Source organism: Haliotis cracherodii, unplaced genomic scaffold (assembly GCF_022045235.1).
Source record: "Haliotis cracherodii isolate W230 unplaced genomic scaffold, xgHalCrac1.p SCAF_6, whole genome shotgun sequence".
In the NCBI taxonomy this organism is placed as follows: Eukaryota; Metazoa; Mollusca; class Gastropoda; order Lepetellida; family Haliotidae; genus Haliotis; species Haliotis cracherodii.
The window spans coordinates 1,472,197-1,485,395 of NW_027266319.1; the positions used below are offsets into that span (position 1 = coordinate 1,472,197).

General features: G+C 39.6%; 1 protein-coding gene across 1 annotated transcript; it reads left to right on the plus strand.

Moving 5' to 3' along the window:
* Window positions 1-1,639: 1,639 nt before the first annotated feature.
* LOC139446110 (transforming growth factor-beta-induced protein ig-h3-like) lies at window positions 1,640-7,523 on the plus strand. The gene is made up of 6 exons (XM_071227390.1): window positions 1,640-1,823; window positions 5,287-5,489; window positions 5,813-6,236; window positions 6,508-6,606; window positions 6,758-6,868; window positions 7,387-7,523. Exons 1-6 carry the CDS (start codon window positions 1,646-1,648, stop codon window positions 7,497-7,499), a joined length of 1,128 nt encoding a protein of 375 aa, XP_071083491.1. The 5' UTR covers window positions 1,640-1,645; the 3' UTR covers window positions 7,500-7,523.
* The last annotated feature ends 5,676 nt before the right edge of the window (window positions 7,524-13,199 follow it).

A 13,199-nucleotide genomic window follows, 5' to 3' on the forward strand; every position in this document is an offset into this window, starting at 1 on the left:
GAAAGTTTCCATGTTTTCTACATATTGAGAGTAGATAGTCGTTGACATATTCACGGTGAAAGTGTCCATGTTTTATACATGTTGAGGGTAAATAGTCATTGACATATTCAAGGGGAAAGTGTCCATGTTTTATACATATTGAGAGTAGATCGTAGTTGACATATTCACGGGGAAAGTTTCCATGTTTTATACATATTGAGAGTAGATAGTCGTTGACGTATCCACGGGGAAAGTTTCCATGTTTTCTACATATTGAGAGTAGATAGTTGTTGACGTATTCACGGTGAAAGTTTCCATGTTTTCTACATATTGAGAGTAGATAGTCGTTGACGTATTCACGGGGAAAGTGTCCATGTTTTATACATATTGAGAGTAGATAGTTGTTGACGTATTCACGGGGAAAGTTTCCATGTTTTCTACATATTGAGAGTAGATAGTTGTTGACGTATTCACGGGGAAAGTTTCCATGTTTTCTACATATTGAGAGTAGATAGTCGTTGACGTATTCACGGGGAAAGTGTCCATGTTTTATACATATTGAGAGTAGATAGTTGTTGACGTATTCACGGGGAAAGTTTCCATGTTTTATAGATGTTGAAAGTAAACAGTCGTTGACATATTCACGGGGAAAGTGTCCATGTTTTCTACATATTGAGAGTAGATAGTCGTTGACGTAATCACGGGGAAAGTGGCCATGTTTTATACATGTTGAGGGTAAATAGTCATTGACATATTCAAGGGGAAAGTGTCCATGTTTTATACATATTGATAGTAGACAGTCGTTGACGTATTCACGGGGAAAGTGTCCATGTTTTATACATATTGGGAGTAGATAGTCGTTGACATATTCACGGGGAAAGTTTCCATGTTTTCTACATATTGAGAGTAGAAAGTCGTTGACGTATTCACGGGAAAGTGTCCATGTTTTATACATGTTGAGGGTAAAAAGTCGTTGACATATTCAAGGGGAAAGTTTCCACGTTTTATACATATTGAGAGTAGATAGTCGTTGACGTATTCACGGGGAAAGTTTCCATGTTTTATACATATTGAGAGTTGATAGTCGTTGACATATTCACGGGGAGAGTGTCTATGTTTTATAAATATTGAGAGTTGATAGTCGTTGACGTATTCACGGGGAGAGTGTCCATGTTTTATACATATTGAGAGTTGATAGTCGTTGACGTATTCACGATGAAAGTTTCCATGTTTTATACATGTTGAGAGTAGACAGTCGTGGACATATTCACGGGGAGTGAGGCTCTGTGTTTACAGATTTAGTATATTTAATATGCCTTGGAATGCACGATTGAACGCTCGGGTTAGGGTTAAAGTCAATCCGTTCACACCGATAAGAAAGGCAACTTCATTTATCAGAATTGTATTATTGACAGAAGTTCGAATGGCCAAGTGACAATCTAAAAATATATCCATTTGATTATATACCTGTTGGATGTGTCACGTGACCTGGTAAAGAAGATAAGACCACAATTGGAGCAATATAAGACCCTACGAAGCCCTGGATCTCCCAACATCGCCTGGATCTCCCTCGTCAGGAACTCCCCACATCGCTTGGTTCTCCCTCGTCAGGAACTCCCCACATCGCTTGGTTCTCCCTCGTCTGGAACTCCCCACATCGTCTGTCATGAAGTTGCTTGCAGTGAGCTTGGTCCTGACCACCTTGAGTGTGTCGCTTGCCTTGCCTTTCAGTCGCGAGGCTCGCCACAGGGAAGAACTCATTCCGCTGGCTCACAGTCTGGGAGCAACACGCTTCGTCCACTTCATACACGAAGCGAACCTCACTGCCAACTTTACCAAGAAGGGTAAGTGCTGCTCAGTCACCAATCACAGACCAGGCCACACAGCTGACCATGTTGTGTCATGTGCACGGATCTGAAGAACAAAGCTGAAATGTGGGTATTTGTGATAACGTTGTGATAGTGATGACGTTGTGATAGTGATGACGTCATACTGATGATTGTGATGTGATCTTAATGACGTTTGGATATTGATGACGGTGTGATACTGATATGGAGGATATGCCATGTATCGAGTGAAATGTTATGCTTCTCTCTTCGAGTGACGTGGGAAAAGGATATATTTTCACTCGTGGCTATGTCACTTGTGAAAATATTTCCTTTCCCCCAGTCACGAGATGAGAGGAGCGTGATCGTTCACGAGACACACGGAATATCCTATTTATCATATACTTTTTGTGTAATTGTCAATCGGAAAATGAAATTGTGTCATTACAAATGTAAAACCTTGAAACGTAAATTCTCCCTACCTACCTCACCACCCCTTGAATAACGCGATTTAAAAAAGTTGTTTGGTGTTTGCCAAATCTGAAAAAAATATGCTGAACAACAAAAGTTCCTGTGACAATGAATACGATTTAATGCAAAGTTATGTTTTTTACCAAATCTGAAACAATTTCGGTTTGCAACGGATAAAAGACTCCTGTAATATTCAAATGGTTTAATCTGCCACACTGAATTCAGAAAATGCGTGATTTCATAAAAAAACCCATGAACATGCCAAAATGTCAATTTACAAATCAATAGCGTGTGTGTCCACCTCTGGTTGCGATGCAAGCAACACATCTTCGTCTCATGGAATGGACCAGGCGGCGCACAAAGTCCTGTGGGATATCTGTCCATATCTGCTGGAGCAAGTTTCGAAGTTCCTGGAGTGTCTGTGGTTGACGTCGAAGGCGCCGATCCATCTCATCCCACATGTGCTCAATTGGTGAGAGATCAGGGGAGCGAGCCGGCCAGGGGATGTAATTCACGTTGTTTTGTTGAAGAGAATCCTGAACAAATCGAGCAATATGAGACCTGGCGTTGTCATGTTGAAGTGTAGTGCCTGGGCCATGACGACGCAAAAACGATAGAACAACAGGGCCGATGATCTCGTCGCGGTAGCGCTGTCCATTGTGATTTCCCTCTACCACTATCAAACAGGTCCTCTGTCTTGCTGTAATCCAACCCCATACCATAACGCTGCCGCCCCCGAACCGATCTTCTTCCATGACACAATGATTAATGTAACGTTCACCTTGACGTCGATACACTCGAATCCGTCCATCGCTGTGGCTGAGGTGAAAACGAGACTCGTAAGTGAATAGAACTTATCCCCACTGCATGGCCGTCCAGCGTAGACGTTGTCCGCACCACTGTGGACGTGCTTGACGGTGGTTTCCTGTCAAAATGGGACGTCTGGCGGGTCTTCTGGCGACAATCCCTGCACATCTGAGGCGACGACGTATGGTTTGTGAAGATATTCGTCGAAGGCCAGGGATGCTTCTTACAGTCACTGTTGCTGGCTGGAATCGATTTGGTAGGTGTGTTGTTCGAATCCAGTTGTCTTGTCGATTTTTGGTGACGCGTGGCCTGCCACTCCGAGGATGGTGTCTCACTGCAAACTCCAAATGGTGTTTCTGTGGACGTTAAATTGTCTTGCAACATCACGTTGACTCGATCCTGCTTCAAGCATACCAATGGCTCGCAGACGCTCATTTCGGACAGGCGTGGCATTTCGTAATGTTTAATAATTGCTTTACAATGCATATGGAATCCCGTTAACGCACATGTTTTTATACCCATTTTTGGGTAGTGAAATGCATAGGGCTTGCATAAAAGTCAACTTTTGCATGGAATGCATGCTTTTCTGTAGCAGTTGCGTTGTTGTGACTTGATTCCATACATGTACTACAATATTGAAAACCAAACTATATGTTTGAAAAATACACTAAAATATTGGTGTCACAGGAACTTTTGCTGTTGAGTATATAAACAAAAGTAACAAAAAAGGGGCACAAAAATTCTGTATTATACATATAAATATGATTATTTACAAAATTAACTTTAACAAAATATATTCTCGAAAAGAACGAAAAGCGAAAGAATATACGCTGGTCAAGTAACAAAAATGGCGTTTTGCGAAACGAACAGTCTCGATTGACGAGTTAAATGAGAAACTTACAGTTTGTAACTAAACATTTTCAAGAGAATACGAAACAGCATGAAGCGATATTATCTCCAAAAATGACCATCTGTTATTGATATGCCTTGTCAATGTGGAACTAACGCAAAAAGGAAGTCATCACTTTGTATACGAGCCAGACACTTACGATAAAGAGAGACAATTTAAGGGAAGATAACTCTTGTATGACAATAGTTCCGCCAAAGTGTTATGTTCACAGCAGTGAAATATCAAGTGTTATGTTCATTGCAATGAAAATATCACTTTCCCCAACTTCAGAAAACTCAGTATACAATAGAACGTGATATTGATTACGTTTCGGAACTGATTACGTGTTGATACTAGTTTTGATAACGTCGTGATATTGATGACGTAATATTGCCTACGTTGTGATATTGATAACGTTATGATGTGATCTTTATATCGTTTTCATATTGATGCTGGTGTGAGATTGATGTTGGTGTGACATCAATATTGATAACATGATATTGATGACTTTTTTATATTCATGACGTTCTGATTTGATAACGTCGTGATATTGATGACGTTTCGAGATTGATGACGTGTTATAGATGACGTTGTAATATTGATGATGTTATGATATTGATGACGTTATGATGTGATCTTAATAACGTTTGAATATGTCGTATGAGATTGATGTTGGTGTGACATAGTGGATGACGTAGTGATATTGATAACGTGATATTGAAGACCTTCTGATGTTGATGACGCTGTGATTGGGATAACGTTGGGATATTGATGATGTTTTGATATTGATGACGCTGTGATTGGGATAACGTTGGGATATTGATGATGTTTTGATATTGATGACGTTGTGATTTGATAATGTTGGGATATTGATGATGTTTTGATATTGATGACGTTGTGATTTGATAATGTTGGGATATTGATAACTTTGTGATATTGATGACGTGGTATTGATGATGTTTTAATATTGATGACGTTGTGTTATTGATGACGTGATATATATGATGTTTTGATATTGATGACATTGTAATTCGATAACTTTGTGATATTGATGACGTTGAGATATGAAAACGTTGGAATATTAATGACGTTTTGCTTTGATTACGTTGTGATATTGATGACGTTGTGATATTGATGACGTTGTGATATTGATGGCGTTGCGATTCATACCTGAATTAACTGTTAGAATTTAGGAAGGGTGTTCGTGTGGAATGTATTCGACGTGGGCATGGACACCGTCATTGGGGGTCGAGATAGGCGGTAAGTATGTTTACTACGTTGAGAAATATAGAACACATTTGTGTCTCTTTGTAGCCGGGAACTTCACCCTGTTTGTGCCGGACAACGCCGCATTCAAGGATCTGTCCAGAAATATCTCAGGAAACAAGACCCTGTTAAAGGATCTCCTCCTCTTCCACTCTGTCAAGGGAACTTACACAAGAGACAAGTTCACCCTAGGGAAGAAGATTCGGACTTTGTCTGGCAAATACCTTGTCTTCAACGTCACCAAAACCAGGGTAGGAGTGATTGAGTGAGTGAGTGAGTCAATGATAAAAGTTGATGTTTGTATGTTGCTTGTTTTGTTTGTTTGTTGTTTAACGCCGCACTAAGCAATATTCTAGCTATATGATGGCGGTCTGTAAACAATCGAGTCTGGACCAGACAATCCAGTGATTGACATCATGAGCATCGATCTATGCAATTTGGATACGATGACATGCGAGTGAGTGAGTGAGTGAGTGAGTGAGTGAGTGAGTGAGTGAGTGAGTGAAATGTTGAGGCAATGATTTAAATTGATGTTTGTATGTAATAAAACTGCAATGTTCTACTGTTGTTTCAGGCAGTGCTTGTAAACGGGGTCAACATCACCAAATTTAATCAGAGAGCCACAAATGGGGAAATCTTCATCCTTAGCAAGGTCATTCTCGAGGGATCAGGTCTGAAAAATGCCACCAATTCCACAAAGTCAAATTTGGTACTTGGCCATCAGGTTTCTATGCATTGCCGTAATGGCACACATGGTACAAACTGTACTCACCATGGAAACGGTACCCATAGCAACGGTACTCATGGCATGTCCACATTATGCCTCAACGGGACCTTGGGTGTCAACTGCACTCACCATGGAAACGGTTCCCATAGCAACGGTACCCATGGCAACATGACACATGGCAGCATCACTCATATTCTAAGCCAGGGCTATGGTCAGTACAGTACCTTGATTGCGGACTTGATGAAATCTGGCGTCTGGAGCGAGCTCGAGAGTAAGTAACACACTTACTTCTTTCAGACATTGTGTCACTGTTTGGAAAAGATAAAGTGTCCAATAATACTTGACTCAAGTCCTTGTTCTGAGTGTATAATTATGTAATGATTAGCATAAGCCACGTTAATATAATACATTCCGTTATTGATTAAACTAAAACATTAACTTGACGAAGAAGAACTTTGTCACTCATCCCCTGCCCGTTGAGTTACGGCAAAGTTAAGATACAGTGATAAAACACGTATTGGTGACCTTGTCTCTTCCTGTAGGGCCTCAAGTGACCCTCCTCGCGCCAACCAATGCAGCGTTCAGCAAGCTCCCGACAGCATACAGAAACAACCTGGACAATCACGCCAAATTCCTGGAGAGTACGTGCACCTCTTTATTTGGCATTTCACATCATCCGCACATAACTTTATAGTAACTGGATGTTTCTTGAATGATATTTACCTCCAGCAAAGGTCCAGCTGTATTGAAAGACCAATGACAATATCGTACACAGTGGTGATGTATTTTCAGGTACCATGATGTACCACGTCCTGGACGGCATTCACGCCCCCACCTCTCTGCACCAGAACGACATGCTCACCTCCGTAGAGGGACATCGTATCCACGTCTCCATGCAGAACGGTGAGACTCATATCATGGCAGACACAAGTCAGTACACTTGGTAGCCACAAGGCAGTACACATGGTAGACACAAGCCAGTACGCATTGAAGACACAAGCCAGTACACATTGAGGACACAAGCCGGTACGCATTCAAGACACGAGCCAGTACACATAGTAGACACAAGTCAGTACACATTGAAGACACAAGCCAGTAAACATTGAAGACACAAGCCGGTACACATTGAAGACACAAGCCAGTACACATTGAAGACACAAGCCAGTACACATTGAAAACACAAGCCAGTAAACATTGAAGACACAAGCCAGTACACATTGAAGACACAAGCCGGTACACATTGTAGACACAAGGCAGGTTTGGATTAGGAAAACCCCTGAAGCAACTTATGGAAAAGGCCCGTATGTACATCCATGTGACAGTACGTGCCTAACTACACATGCTTGGAAGCTGTATCAGCCTGGCACTCCAAGCCCTGTCATTGTCATGTTGAACTGACTGGAAAACCATTTACATTGCAGGTCACGTGCATCAGTTCAACAAAGCCAGCATCCTGAAAGTGATTCACGCCACCAACGGCGTCATCTACGTCCTGAACGGCGTCCTTCACCTGCCAAGCAACCCTATTGTGTGATGGAGATGTAGAGGTACCCCTGTACAAGTGATGCAATACTGCATGATGTAGAATGTTGTAATAAAATGTTACTGCATCGGCTGTATGCTTCCTCCTTGAACTTATTACACATGCCGCAACGCTAAATGTCTGCTATGTCACCTTATTACACACCTCAACGCTTAATGCCTGCGACGTCACCTTCTTACACACCTCAACGCCAAATATCTGCGACGTCACCTTATTACACATCTCAACGCTAAATGTCTGCAACGTCACCTTATTACATACCTCAACGCTAAATGTCTGCAACGTCACCTTATTACACACCTCAACGCCAAATGTCTGCGACGTCACCTTATTACACACCTCAACGCCAAATGTCTGCGACGTCACCTTATTACACACCTCAACGCTTAATGTCTGCGACGTCACCTTATTACACATGCCGCAACGCTAAATGCCTGCAACGTCACCTTATTACACACCTCAACGCTAAATGTCTGCGACGTCACCTTATTACACACATCAACGCTAAATGTCTGCAACGTCACCTTATTACACACCTCAATGCCAAATGTCTGCGACGTCACCTTATTACACATCTCAACGCTAAATGTCTGCTACGTCACCTTATTACACACCTCAACGCTAAATGTCTGCGACGTCACCTTATTACACACCTCAACGCTAAATGTCTGCAACGTCACCTTATTACACACCTCAACGCCAAATGTCTGCGATGTCACCTTATTACACACCTCAACGCCAAATGTCTGCGACGTCACCTTATTACACACCTCAACGCTAAATGTCTGCTACGTCACCTTTATTACACACCTCAACGCTAAATGTCTGCTACGTCACCTTATTACACACCTCAACGCCAAATGGCTGCTACTTCAACTGATTATACAACATACGTTATGTATGTAAACATCACTATAATACTAGTAATCGTTTCATCAAAGAACTTGATATAAGTGAAATGTCAAATAATGCCACATTTAAGTCCAGTATGTTTCCTGAGGAGGAAATCTTAAATCTTCCAAAACTATCCGTCAGTACCATCAACTTTTGGTTTTACTCTAAAACATGAAGACATGTCCATTCATCTTTTGTACTGGATTCAAAGCTCCATAAAAATCTGTACAAAGGGATATATATTGCTGGGTCCAGCAAATGTAACAGCAAATCCTTGTCACAACAAGTAACCACAATCCTTAACACAATCAAGGAAGGACGTTCTTTATATTCACAGAACGTATTTGAGACATTTGGAATTAATACCACACGGATTCTCAAAAACTCAAATGATTCGCTTGAAGTTCTACAATCTTAGAAAAGAACTAGGTTCAATTCTGTCGATAGGATTGACTTTTCAACTTTGTACACCGCTATCCCAAATGATACACTTAGGAAACACTTCCTTGATCCATGAGGCTTTTGTTATAAACCAGGGTGACCATAGATATATTTACATATCTGTCTTCAGACGTTGAGGACAATTTGTAAAAGGTTAAAGCAAATTCCATCTGAGGTGTACTGAGTTTACAACACGTGAAATGTTGGACTTCGTCATTGATGGCATCTATGGAACTGTTTTGGGGTAAGACATTTAGGTAAGAAGTAGGCAGCCCCATGGGCACCAACTGTGCTCACCTTCTTGCGGATGTGTTTCGTTATGCAAATACGTCGTTATTTCTGCTCAGATTGTTAAAGTCAATACAAGGTACTTCAGCCAACAGGTTGAACTTAAGTTTCAGGTATATCGATGATCTGATATCGTTCAAGTTTTTTCAGATTTTTAATAATAGATTTAATTTCTTCTTTTGAGATTGGGGAATCTAATATTTCCGTTGCAAAATTAGTTTCATCATTATCAAAAGAGTTGAAAAGCTTGAACTTGAACTTGAACTTGAAAAGCCCGGGATTTGATAAACTTATAACAGAATTCTTTAAATACTCTCTTGATAATACCCTGTCGTATTTGGAAATATTATTCAATACAATAATGGATACCTCTTACTTTCCAAAAGGTTGGACACTTGGAACTATCGTTCCAATTCACAAAAAAGGCTCAGTGACTGATGTTGAAAACTATAGGGGGATTACACTTACCAGTATATTCAGTAAGATATTTCTTAGCATTATTAATAAACGCTTGGTGTTGTGGTCGGAAGCACTTGATAAGATTGAGGAAGAGCAAGCAGGTTTTCGACAAGGTTACTCAACCACTGATAATATGTTTATTCTCCAGGCTCTTATAGATAGCTATATTCAACGTAAACGTGGAAAATTGTATGCTATATTTGTAGATTTTTCGAAAGCATTCGATTCAGTCTGTAGAGATAAGTTATGGCATCTATTTAATTCACATGGTGTCAGTAATAAAATGGGTAAATTGTTATGTGGTATTTATAAGGAAGTTAAATCATGTGTTAAACAAAACGGCATGTATTCAGATTCTTTTATATGTCATACTGGTGTACGCCAAGGATGTGTATTAAGCCCTTTTTTGTTCTGTTTTTTTATTAATGAGCTTGCAGCCCAAATCAAAAGAAATTATGATGATGTATACAATTACATCCTGAACTTATATTTAAATATTTATGTTACTATTTGCAGATGATATAATCATGTTCTCGAGTACTGTGAAAGGTTTACAAACTTTGATAAATCAGCTAGAATTGTACTGTGATACGTGGAAACTTAATGCTAATCTAGATAAGACAAAAATTGTTGTATTTAGCAAAGGAAATACGCTGTCAAAAAACGAAAAGTGGTACTTTCGGGGACAATTACTCCAAACTGAAACCTCATATAAATATCTTGGTGTAATATTTTCAAGTAAATTATCATGGAACCGACATATATGTAATGCAGCAATCCAAGCTAAAAAGATGCTATTGGGCATTTTACAAACGTTTGAACATTTGAGCGAGTGTGCTTATAAATCTTTTTTCAAAATCTTTGACACAAAAATAGCTCCTATTCTTTCCTATGGTTCAGAAATATGTGGTTTTGCAGAGGCTAAAGAAGTTGAATCCGTACATTTATACGCATGCAAAAGATTTCTTGGTGTTAAACATAGTACGTCTAACGTAATGGTTTATGGTGAATGTGGTCGCATGCCCTTGTATATATATCACTACTTAAAAATCTTAAGATACTGGTTAAAATTACTAAAAATGCCAGTAAGTAGATTGCCAAAAAAATGTTATAATATGATGCTATTGTATGAAAAGAATGGAGATCAAAATTGGGCATACAATGTTAAATGTCTACTGTATAAATGTGGGTATGGTTACATCTGGGAAAACCAATGTTTCTTAGAGAATCATGCCATGTTCATATCGAAAATAAGGCAGACGCTTTTTGACATGTACTTTCAAACATGGAGATCTACTGTAGATGTTTCTAGCAAATGTGAATATTATAGATATTTTAAAATGCAAATATGCGCAGAAAAATATTTAACTGATGTAAATATAAGAAAATGCAGAATATCATTAACACAATTTAGATGCAGCTCACACAGGTTAATGGTTGAAGTTGGCAGGCACAACAAAATACCCAAATGTTTAAGATTATGTAAACAATGTTCTTTAAATGTTGTCGAAGATGAATTTCATTTTCTACTTGTATGTTGTAAATATGACAATTTAAGGAAAAAATATATTGAACAGAAATACTATGTACATCCAAATAAATACAAGTTTATCTCTTTAATTTCACATGTGAGCAAAACGGCTATACAAAATCTCTCTCTCTTTATATATCATGCCATGTTATTAAGAAATGAATCCTTGTAACATTCCTAACCGCTTCCACATTGTCATGTATTCTGTACTATGGGCCTGTGGCCTTACAGTTATATATGAATAAACTGATTGATTGATATCGTTCAATAACAATCAAAAAGCCAATTCCCTTCCACTGATTTACCCATCTGAACTGGTACAGGAGACCAATGAGGCTGTCGCATCTGTTTGGTATGAATATGCATATACAGAGTGAAAAAAACTCTCCACCAAACTGTATGACAAGAGAGAGGACTTCAACTTTCCCTTCATGGCAAGCAGTATTCCAGCAGCTCAAGCTTTTGGTATCTATATTTCACAACTGTTGCGGTACGATTGAGAATGCTCTTTCTCTTAATACTTCCAAGTGCCTCTTAGAACACTTGCCAAAACGTTGCTTTTTAGGTAAACAATTGACTTGCTTTTGCATGTGTTTGTGACGCGTGTCACTGAAAGGCCACTAATCTTTTAGCGAACACCTATATAACACTATAAGTGATTCTTAACACATGCTCATCGTTACAATCGTACACTGGACCCTCCCTTTAACTCATAATAGAGCCATCTCAAGCCCTTTTGTCATAGCAGAATCACATCTTTATCTGCAAAAATGTTATAGATAACAAGTTGTTCCCGAAAATACTTTGTTGATTATAACGTGTACTCATTATCATTGACCTAATAATGCCTTTCGCCCACATTGACGGTGTTACACTTTGGGCAAAACAGTTGTTAAAATGTTTATTGAGATAAGATAAGATAAACAGTTTGTTACAGGCATATCGTCCAGATCTGGAGACCTTGCCCGTTTAGCAGCCACTAGCACATACCTCACTTCTACTGAAAGGCGATTATGTCTTGTAAGAGGCGTCTAACGGGTTCGGGTTCGGTTGCTGACTTGGTTGATGCATATCATCGTACCCCAATTGCATGAATCGATGCTCATAATGTCAGTCACTGGATTGTCTGATCCAGATTCGATATCTTACAGACCGTCGTCATATAGCTGGAATATTGCCGAGTGCGGCGTTAAACGGCAAACAGACTCTCTAGCAATGATAGTACGAATAGACATTATCAGGACACGTAAAAGTATCTGCTGAGACCAACGTGTCAAACTTTACTCTGACTTGAGGTTGTCTTGCACTCTCCTCGCTTCTATTTATTTGAATGTCCACGTTGACTGACCATGTGACCAGTGACTGAGCTGCAGGTTACATCACCCAATCCACCAGCTTTATTCCAACTTCAGTAGGCCTCGCCGCAGTCAAGTTAGTCAAGTTCTCTAATGCCTCGTTGGGGCAAATGCAGTAGTCTACCACAAACGTTAAATCCATTTGTGGAATTATTTCTTCCATTATTACAATACTTTGCATCCTCCAAGAAGGTAGCCGAAATCCTTGTCTTCTTATTAGTGATGCGCATGGGTGGATCAACGAGATTCTCACTTTCCCTATCTACTAAACAATTGACCATAGATACTGATTTTATTGTCTATCACATCTCTCTGTGGTCAAATATTCCACCTCTGTAAAGTCTATAAGATTACTACAGTATCCGCATGTGCTTGTCTCTCCAGTGTCATACAATTCACTTGCATTTTTTTGCCAAGTCGAATTTTCAGGCGGCAGATTACACAGGCTAACATTGATTATCTGGGTAAACTTCAACCATGAAATACGTTCAAAGGTACAAATATAAACAGATACATCAAACTAATCCTACATTGCACGTGTGATGAAAGACGCCACCGGTCCACGCTCTGCTTTCCCATGAGCCTTTGTTCTCTTGTCTCCATGCCACACACACCCATCAATATCAAGTTTATTACTACCTGTTAAATGTGTCTCTGTTATACCAATACTGTCCACGTGTTTGATGAAATTATACACTGTGAGCGTAAAACATAATTTTCTGA

What these genes read in the sequence shown, in the direction of transcription:
- LOC139446110 (XM_071227390.1), top strand. Translation starts at nt 1,646, where the DNA reads ATGAAGTTGCTTGCAGTGAGCTTGGTCCTGACCACCTTGAGTGTGTCG. An exon ending in CGTCTGGAGCGAGCTCGAGA is followed by an intron (nt 6,237 to 6,507) that starts GTAAGTAACACA and finishes CTCTTCCTGTAG; the next exon opens with GGCCTCAAGTGACCCTCCTC. An exon ending in TCACGCCAAATTCCTGGAGA is followed by an intron (nt 6,607 to 6,757) that starts GTACGTGCACCT and finishes ATGTATTTTCAG; the next exon opens with GTACCATGATGTACCACGTC.